We start from the raw sequence: 24,534 nt of genomic DNA, 5'->3' as shown, positions 1-24,534 counted from the left end.
ATAAAAAATATTTTAACTTACTTTGAACTCATTCATTTTAAAGTTATTCCTTGTTCCATGATTGTTTAAAAATAAATACATGTCATGCAAAGCTTGAGCCATAGTAAAGACAGCAAGATACACATGATAGGGATGTGCATCTAAAGTAAAATTATAATGATCTTGAAGACTTTTTTCCCCAGAGCAGTTTTGAAGGGGTGCTTCAGTTATGAATGGAATAATTAAATTTTTTAAATTATTTTTAGACTTGCACAAAAATTCAGTTATCCAGATATCCTCCATTAATGGGTCAAAAGAGATATTTGGTGGATTAACATCATCTAGAAATTCCTGCATTCCTGGGATCATATATACAGGAAATGTAAATACAAGAGTGCAGTTAATTCGATTTCCCCACATATTAGGTCTTGCAAGTTCTTCTACACTTGACCATGAAGTAGGAAAAATGAATGTCCTATTAGCAGTAACTTGTGCTAGTCTACGGATACAATTTATAGAGTAAAAATTATTTGTGCCACAAACTATTATAATCTCCACAGTAGAATTCTTAATAATATTATCATAATATGAATATGTATCTTCAGAAAAATATTTTATTTTGAAATCAATACATATTCCATGAGAAGCTAAATCCCTGCTCAGTTGTTGGAGCTCCCGCTCTCCATTTTCACCACCTGGTGAAATGAGCCCAACCCAGTTCCATCCAAAATGTTTCAATAACTTTATAGTTGCCAAAAACTGCATCTGGTCATTCTGAATTGTACGAAAGAAATGTGGATATAGCATTCTATCACTCAGCACAGGGTCTCCTGCACCATAACTGATCTATAATTGACATTAATTTAAGGTTAGGTCAGAAAAACTTACAATAAAACATAGTATTTTTTTCCAACACATGTATAAAAAGTTGAAACATGGTTGTTTTCAACAAAATCATTATATTCTTTCTTTTATCCAATTTACATTTTGTGGCTTTCACAATCAGTAGCAAGAAATATCAATCTCTATGATGATAGCATAACAATTTTTTTGTGAATACCAATTTGGCATATGATTTATATTAATAGCACAAATGTAATATTCTGTAGCTGTATTGTTTCCCTAGTTTTAGTAGCATCTCACACTACTAATTATATATAGACAAGGGAGTATATGAATAAACTAACAAATTAATACATTCTTTCTAAATTCCATGATATGTATATGATGGAAACTTTGAGAACCCAGAAGTCAGATCCTCTTGTAATATTCAATAAACACATTGGTTACAGAGGTTTTTTTTAACTAACTTTATTTCACACAATTTCTTCTCTATTGCACATTCTTTGTTTTATAGTTTGTCATAATAAGAGATTTCCAATGTAAAAGATTTTTAAGTATGTTAATAAAGACTAATGTATTAAACCTTTGGCTATAGCATTAAGAATGTCCCCGCAAGTGGAGGAAATTTCGATTGGTGATGTCACTTTGAAAATCGCACTTTTTGCTGACAATATGTTGCTATTCATTTCTAACCCCCATGAATCGTTCCCAGTAGTTATGGATTTCAGATCTTCCTTTGGGTTGCTATCTGGGTATAAAGTTAACTTAGATAATTCTGAGGCAATGCCTATATGTGGATCAAAGACTTACTTTGACTCTACCATTTATACAATCATTTTGTGGTGTTTCAAACACACTTAAATATGTAGGTGTTCAAATTACTTCAGATTTATCACACTTATATGAGGCCAATTATATACCAATAATAGCCAAAATGAAATCATTGCTAGACAATTGGAAATCCTTACCACTTTCATTATTAGGGAGATTGGCAGTAATAAACTCTATAATTTTCCCAAAATTTTTTTTACATGATGCAAATGTTACCGATTGGTCTGTCCTTAAAAGACATTCAAACCCTTACCAAAAATTTCTTGCATTTTATATGGCAAGGTAAACGCCCATGAATAGCACAGACTATGATGATTAATACTCGATCTAAAGGAGCTTTTGGTCTTCTTGATCTAAAGAGTTATTCTTTATACATATTTTTCCAATATATTAATGATTGGATATTAGACAAAGAAAATTATACAGATAAGCGGTTAGATTTGGTATTATTCTCACTATACTCCCCTAGTGCATTATTACATTCCAAGATTAAAGTTATCCCTCCTCTTATTTTCCAAAATATTATTTTCAAAGACACTTTCTATGCGTGGATTTCTATTAACAAAATATTACGAAGTAGTTATTTACATTCCCCGTATATTCCTTTATGGGGTAACCAAGCCTTTCCTCCATCTTTGGCTAAGAGCAACTATCTTAGATGGAGAGAGAAAGGTCTATCGAATGTCACCAAAGTTTTTGACCCGAGTGGCTCTCTATTGTCTTTCGCTGACTTACAACAGAAGTATCAATTACCGAAACAAGATTTTTACAGGTATTTGCAAACAAGACACTATATATCTACTACTCCTTTAGATTCTGATGATGACATTGAATCTATCTCTCTTAGATCACTTTTAAAACCTTTAGTTAACGTCCCATACAAAATTAGCATGTTATATGCACATTTGGTTAATAATTTTTCTGCTGCTCAGTGGATATCATTACATAATACATGGAAGAAAGATATGATGGCAATACCTATCCTTTCTAATTTAACAATGCATCTAGATTCTACTTAAAGAAAATTGCAATCATCATATTTGCAAGAAGTACACTTGCGGACGATTCACAGGGCATATATTTCTCCAGGACAGCGTAAACACATGGTTGAGTCTGAAACTGGTGTTTGATCTAAATGTCACATAACAGATGCTAATTTTATCCATTGCATGTGGGAATGTGGAAAAGTGTGGAAATTTTGGAACAAAGTTGTCCAAATGATTAATAATATATTTACACAAAATTTATCACCTAACCCATTAGCATGTTTATGTGCTAAGTTTCTGCACTGGGATTTAGGAACACACAAAACATCAAAACTCTCATTAATTATTAATATAGTTACGGTAGCCAAAAATGTAATTTTAGTACATAGGACCATTAGATAGTCTCCCTCTTTGATGGAAGTCAAACATAAATTGCTACAATTAGTATACTATGACAGAAGGTCAACTATACCTCATATAAACAAGGGAGTGAAAATTTTTTATGATAAATCGGAACCCAATATTATTACACTGAATAAATCCACTCAAGACCACATCTTTCAGTTATTTGAAAATACAGATTGGATACTACTCAGACGTATATCTTCATCCTAGAGACAAGACTAGAAATGGCATGATGTTTGTAGTTCCTATCCATTTCACATCATTGATCTGACTCTTATTAGACTCTAATTTTAGTCAATTTGATAATGATAATGTTGTCTAATTTATTACGACATATTTCTCTAATTTCTTCCTCCCTCCCTTTTTTTTCCCCTCCCTGTCTTTCCTTATGTGTTACCTACTTCTTGTTCAAGCTTTTTCACATTTATTTCAGATAACAATTATTGAAAATTGTGCTATCTAATATTTTAGAAAATATTATTGATTGTGTGATCTGAGATGCAGACAAAGTCATTACTTATTTCTGGTTAAGATAAAAGTATACTTTACTGCTATATAATTTAAACGTGTTTCTGTTTGTACTATACACTTTGTTCTTTATAGTACATGGGATACTATATTTGTACCTGTATTTTCCATATATATATATATATATATATATATATATATAAAACAAAAACCAACCTGCGCTCTATGGTAAACAGCTGCTACTTTCAGTAAGTCCTCTGTTAGTAGGACCAAAAAATAAATACAATACAATTACTTCAAGGGTGCTTCAACAGACTTAATAAAACGGACAATCCTTAAATTCTTTATATATAACAATCCCTTCACGGCTTATAGGTTCCAATTATTTCCATTAGTAAGAAAATACTTGCAAGATAATAGACCTTATTCAAGCTAGTGAGTTTTGCCAGAGCTGCAGTGTCTACAGCAAAGATCAGAGATCAGAGAGTTCAATGTAGGAGTCTGTATGTAAAAAAACAATTAAAGTGTTAAAATTAAAAAAAGATGTTGGGCCCTCCCAAAAGCACAACTAGTACCAGGCTCTGTGAGCCAACCTTGGTTGTGGAAAAATGGGTGACAAAATGAGTAGTGGTCCCCCATATTATTGGCAACAAGCACCAGGTTCTTACTAGTATGGTTGTAATGCAGCAGCTGGTGGAACCACTTCATGGGGTCCCTCAACCAAATCATTAATCACCCCACACTAGTCAGCCTAGGCTGGTGATACCTAGGAAGGTGGGGACTCTCCAATAAAGGGATCCTCTGCTCCAGGGTATCTCAAGCCTGAACTGTAGCATGGGGCTATCCAATGTGTCCCTGGCTGGTGGATGTAGGGTTAATTGTATAAAAATAGATTAATATAATATTGTTTTTACAGAAGTACTAGAGGTCCCAGGAGGCTTCCCCTGCATGGGGGTACTTGGAAAACCACAAGTACAAGCTTGTGGGGCATCAGGGACCGACTGGTATCTCCAGTTCACCGGCAAAATGGATATTTAAATAATTACAAGACAAACACTGAAGGTTGTAATATATTATTACACATACATACATACACTAACGCTAACAATTAAACTCAATACATACTTACCTTGTCACTTGTATCTGTAAAAAAATATCCATACTCACTTACCCCTTGGTCCTGGTCCTCTTCATTCTATGTTTGCATCCTTTGTCTTGGCAAAATAAAAAAAAAGCCAATGTAGAGCCCACTAGAAAGAGTACCATCCTCTAATGATGGTACTTCCCATTTTAAGTTCAGCTGCCACATTTCCCCTAGAAATGCATTGGCTGAACATTTATTGGCTTAGAGAGAAGACCCTCTAGCTCTAAGCCAATGAGCTGATCCCCCATTAACTTCAAAGACTAATGTGGGATGAATAATATTTTGGCTGGGGGAGACCTTGAAATATGTCCCATGGCTGCCTCTGCCTCTCAGCCAATGAACGGTTCACCCATAGACTGGGCTGACTAGTGTGGGATGAATAATGTTTTGGCAAGGGGACACCTTGGATAATTCCCCATGGCTACAGCATTACACCCCGCCAGTTAGAGCAATGTGCTGGTTGCAGATAGTACAGTGGACTGGTGTAGAAGGCATTTCCACTAGCCACATGGCTGGCAGTTCAAATTCCGACAGCGGAAGCCTGGCAGTGGTGAAAATCCCTATCGCTAATTAAGGTAATTGCTTACCTAATTCCCTACACTAAGCCTAACCCTCCCTTAGGGGTGCCTAACCTCTCTCCTAGTGCCAAACCCAAACCTCCCTCTAAGTGCCTAAATCAAACCCCACTTCGCTGCAGCCTAAACCTAAGTCTCCTTGGGGGGTGCCTAACCCTACCTACCCCTGGGGTTGCCTAACACCCCCTTCCCCTAACCTAAACCTAACCCTCCTGGGAAGTACCTAACCCTAAGTCTCCCTTGGAGCTCTAAAACCTAACCCTCCCCCTGTGGCTGTCCGCACCCAACACTCGGCTTACCTTCGTTCGGTATGCCAGGTGTCGGGCTCCTGGCACAGGTCTAATGACAGACATCAGGTTTTCGATGCCAGTCATTAGTACCCTGCTGGGATTAGACAATCAGGAAGCCAGCGGTCAGCATTTAGACTGTCAGCTTCCTGACTACATCCCCAGAGGACTCCTAGTCATTTTGTCACCTGTATTTCCACAACCAGGACAAGCTCACAGAGCCTAGTACTAGTTGTGCTTTTGGGGGGACCCCATGTCATCTGTGTAAGCTTCTGCTATAGAGACATTTGCAAAAGCTAAACTCACTATCCTGACATTATTTGTTTATTGATTTTTAAAATAATACAATTTGTACTTTGTTTGACCTATACACCTGGTGATGCATACTGTATATCTTTTTACTTTTTTCTATCTGATTATGAGGAACTTGCACACCCCTTTGGTTATCTGCTGGTCTTGGTCATAAAGATTCATCTGTTAAATCACCTGATTTGTTTTCCTTTCATCAATAGGGCACTGTGAAGGGGACAGTCACACATTAGTTGGAGTAGATTATAACTATAGTTATGATACTAAGTGCAAACACATCAAATCAATGTACTTGACAGAAGGCAGTGACAGGCAAACTTTTTATATAGTTTAGACAATAATGCATTTGAAATAAAGCATCCTTTGCTGGAGAATCTCTCTTTTATAATTTGGACATAAAAGCCCTATTGAAAGAATACTATAAATATAAGGATCTTTCATACTTAAACTATTATGGACTATTAATATTTGGACATCACAGATTGCTAGTGAACCCGTTCCCAACAGTTCACCCTTCATCTTCTAAATATCCATAGAGGATTGTGGTTTCTCCTTTATCTCTCAGTAGCAGCAACATCCACTCGAAAACCTCTTTCCAAAATAACAGAGTGGACATTGTACCACATTAATATATTGAGAGTGGACTGATATATGTGTACCATACACAGCAAGTTATTTGGTCATAGAACCTGTAACTGTGAGCCTGAACAAGGCTTGCCTTGTTATTGTGAAATAGTGTTCAGGGTTGGACTGGCCCACAGGGGTACAGGGGAAATCACTGGGGGGCCCACTGCCTGGGTGCCCACACACTCCTAGGTGTCAGGTCCCAGACCATAAATCATACATTCTTACACTATTAGATGGTCAGTTACCTGGTGGAGTAGTAATACTGATTGTGGGTGCCTGGTTGCTTTCTATAGATACTACACCAAGATTTGCCTATTAGTTAACCAAGCATCTGTGGTGGCTGACCACTCCCATTAAGCATGGGCCCCTACCACTGCATTCCCCTGGTGGGCCTTTCATGCTCCTTCCAACACTGCGGTACTATTGAACTCATCTCTGGAAACATTAGAACACTCTTTGTTTGCAAATTTAGCACAACCCTGGTTTCACTCCCATATCATATCAGGACACAGCTTGAAGGCCACAGAATGAAAAATCTACTTTTTAAAGCCCAAGGAGGGTGAATACCTTTTATAGTCACTGTAGTAATAATCCTAAAATAATATATAGCTGATTCTTAAGTCCTTAAAATAATCCTTGAGAGCACATATTATCATAATAATTTTGCCTACAGCATATGTATATCAAAGTATCAATAATACATGTTGGTTTACTGGTAAATTGCATTTTAATTCGAATTTTTATAAAAAATAGATTTTTGATAAGATTTAAATGTTTGTGTATTTGAAAAACCGAAAGGGCAAATACTTTATTCAAGCCTGCCAGTGCTTATATTTCAAAATCAAATATCCAACTGGCCAATTTTGTTTAGGATATTGGCAGCTTCATTCCTCCTCTGTAGTTTGGGGACAAGTTGGATCCCTAAAAAGGATAGATCTGGGAAGCCATTGATATTTTTTTAATGAAAACATTGCATACACTATAAGTTGTTAATCACATTTTGAATGTATTTTTAAATCTATGCTTTTAGCTTTCTCTTCATTCCCCCACATATTAGAGCATACATGGACATTCTAATAGATAAAGTTCAGAGTAGTGAATAATGTTATTGTGAATTTTAAAAGTTTTCTCTTTGTATTGAATACAACATTTTATTTGCACTTTGTTGAAGTGTATTCTGTGAATGTCTATCTTTTATTCCACCATATAGGTCATTTAGTTATTTAATTACTTGTTTACTTTAAGATAAATAAAAAAAATGGTGTTCTCTTTTCAGATAATAAGTAGTACAATATGTATTCAGAGAACTGATTGGGAGGAAACCAATCTGATGTGGTCCAATAGGATCCTGCCAGGTTTCAGGGGGATTAGGGTTCTGGGTGGACCTCCCAATTGTGTTTACTGGGCAGAACTGTGACCCGAGGAGCCTGTTCTGGGCTTTCCACTGGATGGATTTGGATGAAAACTTCACAGGGGTGGTAATTGGTCTGTGATACCTAAAGCAGTGATCGGGTCCCAGTTGGACCACACAGCAGAGATGAAATTTGGTCAAATAGGATCCTGGCCAGGTTTTAGGGAGGTTAGGGTTCCGGTTGGACCTCCCAATGGTGTACGCTGGGCAGAACTTTGACCCAGGGAGCCTGTTCTGGGCCTTCCACTAAATGGATTTGGATGACATTACATAATAAAATGTAATAATTTGAAGATTTAATACAAAAATGAAACACTACACAGGTGAAAGGGGGCATGGAAACTCCTGATATTGACTCATATTCAGTGGTGACCTTTTTTAGGCTACTGGTGGGAAAAATGTACCCAGACCATGCCTTAGATTTGGCATTAGTTGCACCATACTCAACTAATCCCTTATTGGATACTAAGAGGTATATTTACTAAAGTGCAAAGTGGAGATGTTGCCCATAGCAACTAATCAAATTCTACTTATCATTTATCTAGCACCTTCTAGAAGACAATATCTAGAATGTGATTGGTTGCTATATGCAACATCTACATTTATAAAAGCCTGTAATTTAGTAAATATACTCCTACATCTGGTGATATTCTGGTGGATTTTCTCAACTAAATTTTTTTCTGTGACACTAGTTTCTCTTACAGTAGGTCTCCACCTTCACTGGAGCCACCTTAAATGTCATATGTCCCATTGTGGGGCAATCTGTCCTTTCCCCTTTTATTAGATAATTCAACTTATCTCAAATGGAGAGACAACAGTTTGACTTGTACTGAAAAAAACATTTGACCCAGGTGGTAAATTATTGACCTCCTCCAACCTTCAACAGATAAAAAACCTCTCTTGACAGCACTTCTACATATTTCTCCAAACTAGACGTTTAATTCCCTCTCTTTTCCAGAAAAATATACTTTTTCTTCTCTTTAACACTTATTCTCTTTACTGAAATTTGTTACCAATAACCCTTACAGGACTAGATATTTATATCTATGTTTAAAAGATGACTATTTTAGACACCAATCAGATACTTTATTTATAGCATGGCAGTTAGATATCCCCATCTTAAACTCACTGTTGGCTTACTTGGAATATCATATACATACCCTACATAGGGGCTATATATTCCCAGCATAATGCAAACACATGGTTTTTGCAGAGATAGGTACATGTTTAAAATGCTATATATATATATATATATATATATATATTTATATATATATATATTTATACAGTTTATGTCGGAATGTGAAAATTTAAAGAGATTTTGGCACAAATTACTTGGTTTCAGGGCTAGGGATTTTGGATTGCCCAGGAGAGACATATACCATCTCACTGGTGGTTTGGGAGGTTTAAAGTAGAACTGGATGTAACTCCTCCTCATAGATGTAATGCGATATATGCTTATGCAGCAGGATAGTATTGGAAAGAAGGTTCAATAAGAGTAAACACTGGGACTGGGTCTAGTACTGAATAAACACATGGTGCCAGATTAGGACAGACACTGAAACCAGATTAGGATCAGTCTAGAACAGACACTGGGGTTGGAGTGGGAACTGACTTGGAGCACACAATGGAGCCAGTGGCGTAAATTCATACCAGCTGCCCGAAGGCAAGATGAATGTTGGTGCCCCCCCTTTCTCCACCAAAATTAAAAAGTGCTACCGGAAAAAAAAAAAAAAAAAAATATATATATATATATATATATATGTGTGTGAAGCACTGGAGGTGTACCTGCTCTATCTTATTATTACACTATTTCTACACTATCTTGCTCTTTAAATTTACCATGACTTTATTATCTTGACTGAGTGCTCTCCCGACTCAGGCTCAGGATCGCTGTTATGTGACGTCCTCGACCAGAGCACAGAGTCTGGGCCACTGTGGAGGGGCGCCAATCATGTTGATCGACAGGGACAGATTGGAGTATAAAATCTGCCCAGGGATTTTATGGAAGCAGCCCTAATGGGTGCAGGGACTGTAGATGTGGTGGGGTCTGTCGAGGGGGCAGGATCCCTCAACATAGGGCCTGATTGTGAGTTGGATTCAGTTTCGGCTTTCCTTGCATCTGTGACTTTTCCCGGCCTTGCAGTTGCATCTGTGACTTTAGGCCAATGCCACTATGATTCTCTTCCCCTGTGTACAGTACATCCAAATATGCATAGACTGAGATGCCTACTTCCAGTGTGTACAGAAGCTGCAATCATGCTGTGTAGTCTTTAGACACAACCATTAAAACCATTAAAACTTTCACCAGCTCTAATCTAGATACATTTTCACCTGTCTGAGTATGGCCTCTAATGTGAGCAATTTAGCATTGCTATACTGTACACAAGCACCCTATAGCCGCCTAGAAATGCCAAAAACACATTTTTAATATACTGTATGTGCCTGTATCTATACTGCAATGCTGTACAAAGCATACATGGTGTAATTTAGCCGTATTCACAGATAAAAAACATTGTACATGAAAAAAATAAACACATTGCCCCCCATAGGAAAACATTAATACATTGGCCCACACAGAAAAAAAAAATACACATTAGCCCCCAAATAAATTAATAATATACATTGGCCTCCATAGAAAAAAAAACGCATACATTAGCCCCCACAGAAAAAAATAAACACATTTGCCTTCATAGGAAACAAATCACATTAGCTCCCACAAGAATAAGTAAAACACATTGACCCCAAAAGGAAATAAAAAAGTACTTTAGCCCCACAGAGAAATATACAAGATATCAGCCCCAAAGGAAAAAAATAAAACAGGCAAATTGGCCTGGATATTTTGGATAATGTATGTCCCTGGGTTGGGGGTGCTGTTTCTAGGGGGCTGGGGGTGCTGGGTAGGAAGTGTATGTCCCTAGCTATGGGGTGGGGGTGTCATAGGGTGGATAGTGTATGTAACCGGGGCTGGGGTGTGTGGTGGTCAGTGTACATCTCTGGGGCCATGGAGGGAGTGGGTAGTGTATGTCACTGAGCTGGGGCGTACTGTATATATAGGTGTCCAGGGGGGTGGTAGGATGGGTAACAGGTAGGATCTGTAGATGGGGCAGTGGTTAGGGTGAGCCAGGGGGTAGGATTGGTTAGCCCACAGATTCTCAAACTCGGTCCTCAGGACCCCAAACAGTGCATGTTTTTCAAGTCTCCTCAAATCACAAGTGAAATAATTAGCTGCACCTGTGGATCTTTTAAAATGTGTCAGAGAGTAATGAATACACCTGTGCACCTGCTGGGTGACCTGGAAAACGTGACCTTTGTGGGGCCCTGAGGACCAAGTTTGAGAACCACTGGGTTAGCCTATTACCCCCAACATAGCTAGCACTTGGAGCACAAGTTCCGTTCACTCCAAGGCCACTGTAGGCAGAATGGGAGTATTAGAATCAGGAAACAGGGAGGAGGATGGGAGTAATAGATGTGGGAAACGGGGGAAGGACAGGAGTACTAGTGGAAAGCAAGGGGTCAGGATAGGAGGGGTAGTGTGAAGTAGGGGGGATAATGGGGTTAATAGTGGGCAGTAGGGTATAGGATGTGAGTAATATACATGGGGATAAGGGGGCAGGATGGGAGCAGCAGTGGGAAGCATGGGGTCAGGATAGGAGAAGTAGTGGGAAGCAGGGGGGAATGGGATTAGTAGTGGGAAGAAAGGGGAAGGATGGGAGGAGTAGTGGGAAGCAGGGGGCAGAATAGAAGGAGTAGTGGGAAGCAGGGGGCAGGATGGGAGGAGTAGTGGGAAGCAGTGGAGATGAAAGGAGTTGTAGTGGGAAACAGGGGTCAGGATAGCATGAGTAGTGAGAAGGAACTCACCAAAAAGAAGTCCTCTATGCAGCTCCTGTGTCCTGAGGTGTCTACTGACTGCTGAGCATGAGGGGTTAATGTACTGTACAGAGTCCAGGGCAGCAGCAGGGAGACTGCCCTGGCTGCCAGGGACTGGCCGCTGACACCACCTAGTGCTGCTTTGTAAGGGGCTTGCGGCATGTCTTGATTTCTGGTGCACAGGCGGCACCAGCAGACAAAATGGGAAGGAGAGGAGATGTGCCCTGTTGCACTGCTCCTTCAGGGCACCCACTATAATATCCATCAAGAAAGGGGGTGTGGTGGACATGGACAGGCAGCGGAAACTGTGAGAGGGGAGTCAGGAGCTGGGATTTTTCAGTTTGCATTCCCCAGCAATTTCTGTAAGCACAACAGCCGACCCTTGTACTGCAGACACATGAATCTGCCTGGGCTGACAGGCAGTGTCAACTGGCCTAGCAGAATAATGATCAGTACTCATCTCTATTATAGCACTGTAGCAGGAGGACATGGAATGGGGGACAATGGAGGAGTGGAGGGCTGGTGCTTCAGGGCTGGTGCCCAGCAACAAATGACTCCATTGTCTCCCACAGTTCTACCACTGACTAGAGCCAGAGTAGGACTGTAATTGGAGCACACTCTGGAGCTGTAGTGGGACCAGACTGAAAAAAAATATGTGACTGGATTGGGATCAGACTAAGGACCTCATTCAGACCCGCTCACAAGCACCTATGCACTCGCAAGCGGGTCGATGGTGAGGCCCTGCGCACGTGCAGCCGCCGCAGTGCGTGTGTATTAGCTCCAGAGCGAGTGACAAATTCACTCGCTCCGGGGCTCACTACAAAAGGGGTGGCTGTCAATGTTGATTGAAAGCTTAGCCCATTTTGTAGTCGTGGAAAGGGGGTGGCTAGACAAACAGAGGCATTCCTGAAGGAATGCCTGCCATTTGTAGGCAGCCCTACTGACATCAGCATTGATGTCAGTAGGTAGCTTCCTGCTCTGTTAGAGCAGGAAGCTACCTGGGGCTTGCGGCAGACAAGACCTGACCCCAGGGGTCTCGTCGCAAGCCCCAATGGTAGCGATGGTCTCGACCATTGTGACCATCACCTGGTCACTCGCTAAAGCTGTGGGTGGTCACCCACAGCTTAGCGAGTGGCCAGCAGGCCAGATTTTAAAGAGGAAGCAGCCGCCCTTATTCGGAGCGAGTGCTTGCATTTTGCGAGCAGCTCTGAATGAGGACCTAAGAGCACAAACTGGGACAAAATGGCATCAGAATAAAGCACAGACTAGGACCAGATTGGAACCGGACTTAGATCACAGACTGGAGTTGGAGTGGTACCATATTTGGAGCACACTCTGGAGCCAGAGTAGGTCCGGACTTGGAGCATAGACTGGAGTCGGAGTGGGACAGGACTTGGAACACAGACTGGAGCCAGAGTGGGAATCATCAATGAGTCTAAGACAACTACAGCTTAGCACATCTATCAGTGACAAAGCTCATGCACTGAATGCTTTCAGGGAAATTAACTTATACCCTATGTCTCACAGGAATTGGCTGATGTAGTCAGTTCAGCACAAGCCTGGCTGTTACAGGAGATTAGCAGTTAGCTCCCCAGGACCAATATGGCAGCACCCATTTTCAGGAGCTGGTGGAGATGAAGCTGGAGCTCAAAGCCCCTTGAGACCAGAACCGTGCTAGGAGCCTCTCAGCAATGCACTTGGCTGGCTGGGACCACTATGGCAGTGCCCAATGTAAGGAAGCTTTCTAGAACACCACCAGAACTCCAGGCCCCTGAGACCTCCATCATGCTGGGAACCCATCAACAGTGCACTCTGAGAGCCCCCAGGCCAGGTACACTACCTAGACAGAGCATCATAACCCTAAGGGTAAGGACAGTTCCTGACACTTGGTTCTCATCCAATTTATCAGTGTTCACTCTGGGGTCCATGCATCATTTTAATTTTCTGGGGATGGGCTGCCCCCAATAATTAAGTATTAAACTTGCGGGCAAGTAGCAGCAGTGGATACATATTCACTAGAGTAATTCAACTTTGCTCTGTTGCAGAGATAGCTGATATGAAAATAAGCTGTCTCCTCATTCCCTTTCACTGCTAGGGTGCGAAAGAAAAAGCCATTTGAAAATGCTCCTGCAGTCAAGCTCTAAAAATATTATATCTTTTGATTTTGATAAATTTAAGACCCAATATTAGAATTTGGGGACAGCTCTAGATCTTGAATAACCCCAGCAGTTCACACCTTTGAAGCCTACATGGACTGAAGAAGACCTGAACATAGGGGTTTGTAAGTATGTTTTTTTTACAGCAATCAGGGATGCTACTAGACAAGGGCACAGACCAGTGCAAGGGACAAGGTAAGTAGTTAGTGTAAGTGCAGATGTGAGTGTATGTATGATAAAATAATAAAATCTATGGAATTTGTGTAATGTCATTATTTTAATATTATTTATAAAGTGGGACTAGAGGTAACATTGGGTTCTTAGTGCCCCACACGCTGGTAATTGTAGTTCCCTAAGTACTAGCATGTGGAAAAGGATCGCTGGGACCTATAGTCTCCATGTAAAAGACAATATTAGTTGTTACCTCTTATATAAGACTGTCAATCTTGCATCCATCAGCCATAGATGGGAGAATGCCCCAGGCATTAGCATCCAAATAGGGTACCCTTTATTGGGTGGATTGCCTACTCCCCAGGAATCCCCAGAGTGGGCTGACTTGTGTGGGTTGATGAATGTGTTGTGTGGTGGTCCCCATGAAGAATGTCCCATGGCTGTGTCATTACAACCTTGCTAGTAAAAGAGCACTGTGCTGTTTGATGGCAATATGGGGGCACCCTATGCATTTTTTTAGGTTGCATTTCCTCAAACAGGACCAGCTCAGGAGCACAGAGCTTGTTCACTAAAGTACGCGGACCCCCAAAGTTTTTGTCCACTGTATTCTCTGAACCAGATCCTGCTTAAAAAGTCGAGTACAGGTTATGTTTGAGATTCTGCAAATCATGATTATTGGTAAATATGAGTTTCAGCTGACAAAACTCTCCCATGTCGATGTGATGCTGAGCATGTTGAAATTCAGCCAGACATGATTCTTAGTAAATTTACTCCTAAGACTATACTCTATGTTCATGTAAAGAGTGCTCTATTTCTTTACTAGACACATTCGTTCTGAATGTCATCTATCCCTGAAGTACTGGGGCTTTATGATTGCACCAATATTTTTTAATAATTTACTACAGGTATGTTTAATTGTGGTGACAGTTGGTGTGCACAAACTGAGGCAGTGAGGTACAGTACTAGAGTGCTCCTGAGAGTGTTTACATAATATCGTATATTGTTATCATTTCATTCATGTTGTTACATTCAATTATCAGTCTGGTCCAAGAATGTTGTTCCTTGAAGCAGCAACAATCACATAAACATTAAAGTCTTCAGTAATGTAAATAATTTAAATAGATCTGATAGTACTTACCTGTGTATAGCCATATACAGTCAGCAACCATGCCATTGTACGGGTCGTGAGAGAGTTGAGGTCTCCAATAAACCCAACTACTTTGCCATGTTCTGCACACATATAATTGGGCACCATCTTTTTGTGTCCAGACAATATCTGTAAGACATCTTCCACAGCTTTATTGTCATTTGCACAAGAATCATACAGATGATAACCCAGAGTAATATTGGGCAGAAGGTCTGGGTTCTGGTTAATCTGATTAATTGCAAAGATAAAAGTTCTGATATGTCTGTATTCTCTACGATGTACACTGTTTAAAAATAAACAACCTTTTTTTGTAAATTGTAACATTTTTCAAGATTCAGTATTATTTCCTCCAGTTAAAATGACTTAATAAAAATGTAACGCATTTCTTCCAAATTAATTTTCACATTTAAATGATTAAAAACATAAATAATAAGTATCTGGACTAGAAGGTTCAGCAATACCACCCGTCTCATACTCCTGTGTAATATCACATGGGGTCAGAAAGATCTCTGTCCAGATCAGCACATGCAGATGATATTTAATTAAATACTTTTTGCCAGTCTGAATATATTGGCTGGAATTCATTGATATAAACTACATGGAATCCCCTATCTTCATCCTAGCAACCACTTATCAGATGTGATCTGACTTGTGCAATGTGCTGTATGATTGTGCCTGCCTCAGTGATCTGCAATATATTGCAATACACTATGATACACTAATAATACCAATCTCTGCACAGTGTAAGGCAGTTAATACTGTTACAAAACAAATGATTGTAATCTTAATATCTAAAGGAACATTATTTAAGAATAAGGTTGAATGATAAACCAGAATAATCTGAATGATATAAGTGAGTGCCAATTGCCTTGGTCCAAGAGGGTCAGTTACTTCATTCTCAATATCATATTTATATGTGGATTACCTGATAATTTGTGCAGTTTACTGATAATAATATAAGTGGTTACTTAACTGAGATACAATTGTTGTAACAATTAATTGACATCCATTTTTACTGAGACAATGGTATGGGCCTCCCTACTGCTGTTCTTTAAAATTTGGTTAAGTTGTCAAAAAAGCTTATAGGGGATAAGATCCAGTATAACCAAATTAGGGGCCAATGTTATTTGATTTTTACAAATACTTTGTTGAACATTTTAATCAGATTCATTACAATTGTGTTTGATGCTCAACTTTTAAAAGGAGAAACATTACCCTGGGCAACACAGCTCTTAGAAAAGCCAGATTTATTTTTGGGCTTTCTACATTTGTTACTTCAGACCTTCCAAAAAGCCATTTGGTCTCCACTGCTGGTTTCTTTTTAGTACCTGCTTGGTATTGATATATACAGAAAATCTAAAAAATGTAGATGGAGTGCTTATTGGAAAAACCACACATCTGTTATAAAATATTTAATTTAATAAAACGATTGCATAATAACATACAATGTAGATATCAATAAAATACAAAGCAATAATTCTACTATAGCTCTAAAGATCAATAAAATATATTCCCAATCCTTGAATCAAAGAAATATTATCAGGAATCCACAGGAAATATTGGCCTGTGTCGATCTACCAAGCAGGATAAATCTGATTTATATAATCCAAGCAATCTCCCATTTGTTTGTGCCAGTTCCTATGTGGGCATATTATTACAATGTCCATTTTAACTGCCGCATATACTGTAGTGGTACTTATATATATGATAGAAATGATAGAAGAGTGAATTTCTCATTTGTTCCGGGGATCTCGCACGCGCAGTGCGCACTGCCCAGCCATCGACCGGCTTGTGAGCGCTATGTGCTTGCAAGCGGGTCTGAATCAGGCCCAATGTCCACTGGCTATGTGTCTTGTGTTTAGGCATACACAAGTCTTCCTGGAATATGGAGGCTGCACAAAGTACTCACTTATATGTTACCCACACGAGGTAGCTCTCAACCGCTCTTTAGCGGGAGCACAGGCTTGTCATAAACCCGCTGTTCGGCAAAGTGTAACAGCCAGACTGTGAGAGGCAGTTTATTCCCAAAAACCCACTGGCACATCAGTTTGTTTAACAAAGAGCCAGCCGCTCAGTATTTCTTCCTGGCTTGGCTCAAGGAAAAAATTGATCTGCGTGGATGGAATAATAAAAAAGAGTTTAGCAGAATAGTCTCTCGGCCCTTGATGCATTTTTCCGGGTATTGGAGTCTGGAATTCTTCAGAAGGTATGAATACCAGTGAGCTGGTCTCAGATTTGTAAACAGCTGTGGTTGCTTTTCAATTAGTATAAACCTCAATCAGTTAATTTCACCTATGTCAGTGGATTACTTAGCACTGTTCAACTGTGTCCAATTTAAACATTGTTACACCCAAACATGAAACATTTTAGAAGAACATATTTACACATGATATTCAAATAAATAGTACATATGTTACTCAGTTTGTTCCACACAGAGAGAGAGGTTTCCAATAAACTTATAATAATCATAACAAACCCCTTTCAGACATACAACCCAGTAAATTTCCTGCTCAGACTCAGGAATTTCTCCTGTGCAAATCTTGGGTATTTGGTCTAGACCCCCCTTTCACACTACAGCATCTACCCGGAAAGTTCCCAGGTAGACCCCTTTCAGACATAAGCCGGGTTTTTCTGCTTACTTGCCTCTCCTCTGCCGTTTGCTCCTCCTAGCCTATCCCCTCTCCGGCTGCTGCTGACGATGTCATCGATGTCATCAATGTGATGCCGGCAGTCGCCTAATCAAAATGCAGCATTTTAAAAAATTTTTATTATTAAATGATTTGTTTTGTTTCTTTAATTGCCCTGGTGGTCCAGCGGGAGTGCAGGTGGCCCGCTATAGCTGAGACCAGTCAGCGGTCTCCATCGCAGGCAGGTGTCCCTGGCATCTGGCTGGGGTACTGTGTCACTGACTCAATCTACAGCGACAAAGACACTGGTATGGGGGGTTGTGAGCGGCAGCGATGAGCATTCTATAGGATGCTCTGCGCTGTCAACTCAATGTAAAAGCTACTTGGTGCAGCCCGAGAGTAGTAAATTCCCAGGTAGCACCATTCAGAAATAAGCAGGGTAATTTCCTGGGACTTAAGTACCAGGAAATTCCCTGGTCGATTGAAGGGTCTGCCACCCGGGACCGTGTTCCTGGGTAGGAACCTTTCAGACATATGTGGCAACCCAGGAAATCGGCTGAGGCAGACCAAATACCAGTATGTCTGAAAGGGGTATAACTCTATCGAAAGTATATATAGAAAGAAATAACAATAGTACTAACAACGATCCATAACTAGACCTGTGCCATCATATTCATTCTAAGTGTATGACCATTTTTATTGTTATTATTCATGTGGAATACATGATATTAATACTAATGCATTTCACAGAGATGTATAGATTTTTAAGAGAGGTATAGATTTTAACTAATAGGTGGAGGGAGAGGTACATAGTGAGTGAGGTTGTTTATATACTCTTTTCTAGCAATCTAAACATAAAAGTGTTAAGTGAGTTCCCATACAGATGTATTTATTTCTCCTCTCTATAATCCATCCTTATATTTAGGGTTAATGTAATGGAATGGAGTTTTCTCAATAATTCCTCAGATATTCAAAATACTCAAATAAAGGGTAAAGTCATAAAACCAATTAAGAGTATACAAAACAATGTTTGAATATTAATAAGCCATTTCTCACATAATATCAATATACTGACATCAATTATAATTAGTCAATTTGCATATTTAGTTCCTAATATTCCCAAAACAAGCTCAAGATATACATCCAATATCAACTTAATGGATATATATTTATATTCAGTCTTTGATATTATGTAAACAATAATAAATAACCAAAGAACACCACACTTTATATTCTTAAAAAATAATTAAATATAACCAGGCTGCATATTATATGTGAGTGTGCATTATTTTTTGTTTGCTCACAGCACAATGTGTTATTGTGTCCAAAAATATTTTAGAATTATTATAGCCCAATAACTAGACTTTCTAAATGCAAATACATTTATACCATAAAGTGGTACAAATACGTTCTCAAGTAATAACAATATGACATTGTTTATAATCAGTTGATTTATACATTCAGTTCCTCATTTATAGGTTGGACTAAATATCCACATCCCATGTACGTACAACAAACACATAGTGTACTCAGTACTGTGCAGAGAGCAACCAAGAAGAACCCCTAATGAGGCAAGTTTCATTTATAATAATTATGATAAGGTTATATGTTGTTTAAAAAGATGTACTTATTATCAATCTACAACAAAATGTATTGTTGAATCTCAGTCTAAAAAATTGGAATCATTATACTTCAGTAAATGAACCTTATTACTGGAAATATATTTTGGTTGTTACCATGATGTGATGTAAGTACAATATCTGATCCTGTCGAAGATGTTTCTCTAAATACAAACACCTCATGTCTTATGCGTACATAGATTGGATTCATATATATTGAGAGTAGCCAATTCTAATATTACCTATATATTTAGGAATACTAAGGATTGTTTTACTAAAAGTCTAATTCAATAGTTTAATTTAGTCCATCTGGAAACAATGTCCAGCCATGGCCAAAAGATTTGAGAATGACACAAGTATTGGTTTTCACAAAGTTTCCTACTTCAGTGTTTTTAGAACTTTTCGTCAGATGTTACTATGGTATACTGAAGTTAAATTACAAATTTTTCAAAAGTGTCAAAGGCTTTTATTGACAATTACATAAAGTTTATGCAAAGAGTAAATATTTGCAGTTTTAACCCTTCTTTTTCAAGACCTCTGCAATGCGCCCTGGCATGCTGTCAATCAACTTCTGGGCCACATACTGACTGATGGCCACCCATTCTTGCCTAATTAATGGTTGGAGTTTGTCAGAATTTGTGGGTTTTTGTTTGTCCACCCGCCTCTTGAGGATTGACCACAATTTCTCAATGGGATTGCCATGGACTCAAAATTTTGATGTTTTGTTCCCTGAGCCACTCAGTTATCACTTTTGCCTTATGACAAGGTGCTCCATCATGCTGGAAAATGTATTGTTTGTCACCAAACTGTTCTTGGATGGTTGGGAGAATTTGCTCTTGGAGGATGTTTTGGTACCATTCTTTATTCATGGCTGTGTCACATGAATGGTCTCAGGATGCTTTACTGTTGGCATGACATAGGACTGATGATATCCCTCACCTTTCCTTTTCAAGACAAGCATTTTTTGAGATGCCACAAACAATCTATAAGGGGATTCATCAGAGAAAATGACTGTACCCCAGTCTTTTGCAGTCCAATCCCTGTGCCTTTTGCAGAATATTAGTCTGTCCCTGATGTTTTTCCTGGAGAGAAGTGGCTACTTTGCTGCCTTTCTTGACAATAGGCAATTATCCTGAATTCTTCACCTCACTGTGCGTGCAGATGCACTAACACCTGCCTGTTGCCTTTCCTGAGCAAGCTCTGCACTGGTGTTTCCCCGATCCCACAGCTTAATCAACTTTACGAGATGGTCCTGGTGCTTGCTGGACATTTTTTGGTGCTGTGTAGCCTTATTTACAACAATTGAACCTCTCTCCTTGAAGTTCTTGATGTTCCAATAAATGGTTGATTTAGGTGAAATCTTACTAGCAGCAATATCCTTTCCTGTGAAGTCCTTTTGTGCAAAACAATGATGACTGCACATGTTTCCTTGCAGGTAACCATGCTTAACAGAGGATGAACTATGATTTCAAGCTCCACACTCATTTTAAAGCTTCCAGTCTGTTATTCTAACTCAGTCAGCATGCCAGAGTGATCTCCAGTCTTGTCCTCATCAAAACTCTCACCTGTTTTAACGAGAGAATCACTGACATGATGTCAGCTGGTTCTTTTGTGGCATGGCTGAAATGCAGTGGAAATCATGTTTTTGGGATTAAGTTCATTGTCATGGCAAAGTGGGACTTTGCAATCTGCAATTCATCTTATCACTCTTCATGACATTCTGGAGTATATGCAAATTGCCATCATAAAACCTGAAGCAGCAGGCTTTGTATAAACCAATACTTGTGTCATTCTCAAAACTTTTGGCCATGGCTGTCTATACAACATAAGGGTGAGTCGGAGGGCCCAAGGACAATTCTATCCTGCACCTCTTTGCTTTGTATTATGTGCTATTTGGGGCATTGTGGACTGACATTTTAATTTTATCATTTATTAAACTACCATCCTGTCTGCCACTGCAGTGCCACTCTGTGCCATGTTGGAAGCTGAACTGCTACATGTTAGTGCCGCCCACAGCTGTCACTTAGCTTATTCAGCTAGCAACCTTTTGACCTAAACTGGATGAAATCATTATTGTGAGCTGTGAGATGGTCAAAATTGACTGGCAATTACTGGAAATAAATGTTATCGAGGTTACTAATACTGTAGGAACAAAATCAGGCCCAAATGATGTGATTTCAGTTTTTTCTATGATTTTGATAGTGATCATTTTTCATTTTGTCATCAGTCTATATATTATATATATATATATATATATATATATATATATATATATATATATATAATATTTTTTAGTCTAAATATATTTCTTTTTCAATCTCTCTCTTGAATAGGTGTGTATCTCTTTTAGTAACTTAAATATAGGTGGGAATGCATGCAGGTGCTTCACAAGTTTTTAATTTCTGATATGTTGTAGTTTATTTAACTGTGTAACTGATATATGTCAAACTCACATGAATATATTATTTGTTTTCCTTTTATATGCTTTATGTTTGCAACATGTTTTAAATTAATTTTGCTAATTAATTCTAATATATTTTTTAATTATAATAAGGATGGCATATTGCATAATTTGTTACTATGTACCTATGTCTCTTATAAAGTGATACAGCTATTTTGAACTATTAAGTAAAATTTGTTACTACGGTATATATTAGAGATGAGCGGGTCCAGTTCTCTGAGAACCAGACCCACCCGAATTTCCAGGTCCGAGATGAGAAATGAGCTAGGCTTTAGGTTTTCCACATGACTAAGATTGCAAATCGAGGCAAAACATCATCCTCCTGCTGTCGGATTCTCACAGGTTTTGGATTATATAAAGGTCCCCGCAATTGGCTCCATTTTCACTCCGGCTATAGAGAGAGAAGCTAGCAGACATAGTCAGTCACTGTCAGTCTCTCAGTGTGTGTGTACAGTTGGGGTCTTGGCCTGAAGGCTGGTGCTGTGTTTTCCATAAAGGGCTTCAGCTGCTGTATATAAAATGGTGCTTTTTTTAGTGGGTGCTGCAGCTGCTGTGTCACTTGTCCTGTCCATTAACTGTGGCTGTTTCTGTGTTTTTGTCTTGTCCATCAGGCTAGGGTTGCAGTCCAAAAAGGGGTGCAGTGTTGTCCAGGGTGGAGTGCTCTGTCAACTTGGGGTGCTCTTCTCTAATTAAAAAAATAAATAAAAGTGCTTATTTTTGTGTGTGAGTTTATGTGTATGTGTGAGTGCGTTAGCAACTTGCCTGTGCTATTACTGTTTGGTGACACTGTCGCTGTTTATCATCCACATATTTGTGACTCTGCAGGTGGTCTGTCCACACTCAGCAGGGGTGCTTTGTTGTTCATCAAAAAGTGATGCTGTCTGTGTTGCTCATCAAGGAGCTGCTGCCTCACTCAGGGGTGCTCTTCCCCAGTTTTAAAAAAATAAGAGTAAAATTAAATTAATAATATAAATATCAATCCACAAAAAAAAAAAATATTTGTGTGTGCTTTTTCAACTTATCTGCACTAATATTGTTTGGTGACACTGCTGGCCAGACCGCAGTTTATTGTCCATGTGTTGAGACACTAAGTGGTAGCGCAGTGTGTTATTCATATTCATAAATAATTAATCTTGTGACACTGTAATTGGTTGCGCAGTCTAATATTCAACTTTTCACTTCTTTCCTCAATTGTGAATAAATGAGTAGTCTACACATGGACTACAAGACCATATCAAAGTGCTAAATAACATGCGTTATATTATTTAAAACATAATGACATCACTGTAAGTGGCAGCGCAGTGTATTATTCTTATTCATAAATAATGAATCTTGTGACACTGTAAGTGGCAGTGCAGTGTGTTATTCTTTTCTTTTTCATAAAAAATCTTGTGACACTGTAGGTCATTGATTCCACAGTGTTATTTTTAAAATTGATACAAATTGACGTGTATGCTGTACCCCACTTCATTTGTGTTTGTGATATGGAGAACGATCAGTTGAGACTTGAGAGGAGAGCAGCAACCACATACTATTGCTGGAGCTGCTGCCAGTGCCACCAGTCATGATGATAATAGTCCATCTATATTGTCTACTAAAGCCGATTCCCAAGGGCATACAGGACTTAAATCAGGGCATCTAAAATCAATAAACAATATTTTACAGTTGTAAAGAAGAAAACATCAAAAATAAAGTTAGCTGCAGAAAGGCCTAAAATTGGCAATATACCAGTTTCACCACATGAAGTGGCAAGGAAAGGCTAAGGCCTTGGCCTTTTTATGACTGGTGGTTCTGCCTCTTTTGATGATGTAATTACAAGTGAACATGCTAACATAGAAATCAAGAATGCTTCAATGGAAGTCCACCAGGATGAGCAGATTATTTGTGTAGCTGAAGCTAATAAGGATGTTGATGATGAGGATGTTGATGACTAGGGTGTTGATGATGAGGATGTTATTAATGACGATGTTGTTGATGAGCATGTTGTTTGTGCACCAGTGGATGAAACTGTTGTTGCCCATGATAAGGAAAAGCCCATTATCATGCCTGGGCACAAGACAATAAAAACTTGGTAATGTTGACTCATTAGCATCACCAGTGTTTTTTTTTTTGAAAGTATAGTTTTTTCTCGCCAGATGCACTTGCTGGAGAAACTGAAGTAGAAGCCACCACTGCTTCACATGCCACTTGAGCTGACAATTTGCTTACCAACAGCTCTTTACATCTCTTCAGATCTGTGCCCATTGGGAAGAAATACACAATGTTGTCATACCTTCTGGGATGAAAATCCACTCCAAGAAGCAGCATCAGGCATAGCAGCATCAGGCATAGCACTGAAGGATTCTCAAGAAAGACATCTTGCATTTGTTCTGTTCAGCTTGTCCACATTTGGCATTTTGGAGGCCACTAATAAAGTTTTTTTTAATGTCGCTGTACAGGTTGGGAAATGCTTATCTAGTGAAGTGGAATCTTTGCAAATTATTGTTAAATGTCAATTGTTTTTGAAAGCACTACTCGTAGTCTTCCTGGTCTGCTTCTGGGATGAAAATCCACTCCCTGCAGCAGCAGGCATAGTGCTCAAGGGATTTTCTGGGGCAAGGACTGTGGTGAATGAGTAA

General features: G+C 39.1%; 1 protein-coding gene across 1 annotated transcript; it reads right to left on the bottom strand.

The window, feature by feature from the left end:
- Positions 1-12: 12 nt before the first annotated feature.
- LOC148479261 (vomeronasal type-2 receptor 1-like) lies at positions 13-24,245 on the bottom strand. Its single transcript, XM_088454677.1, has 3 exons — positions 24,189-24,245; positions 15,201-15,437; positions 13-825 (listed from the first exon to the last, which is right to left on the bottom strand). The coding sequence occupies exons 1-3, from the start codon at positions 24,243-24,245 to the stop codon at positions 13-15; spliced, it is 1,107 nt and encodes a 368-aa protein (XP_088310803.1).
- Between the last annotated feature and the right edge of the window lie 289 nt (positions 24,246-24,534).

This window comes from Taudactylus pleione, unplaced genomic scaffold (assembly GCF_031769625.1).
Source record: "Taudactylus pleione unplaced genomic scaffold, aTauple2 ptg000627l, whole genome shotgun sequence".
NCBI lineage: Eukaryota > Metazoa > Chordata > Amphibia > Anura > Myobatrachidae > Taudactylus > Taudactylus pleione.
This window is presented reverse-complemented; position numbering and strand designations above follow the sequence as displayed.

Coding starts and splice junctions, on each gene's coding strand:
- LOC148479261 (XM_088454677.1), bottom strand. CDS start 24,245: ATGCCTGATGCTGCTATGCCTGATGCTGCTTCTTGGAGTGGATTTTCA. Junction 15,438..24,188: donor GTGGATTTTCATCCCAGAAG/GTATGACAACAT, acceptor GCAATTAATCAG/ATTAACCAGAACCCAGACCT. Junction 826..15,200: donor CTGTATATGGCTATACACAG/GTAAGTACTATC, acceptor TGTCAATTATAG/ATCAGTTATGGTGCAGGAGA.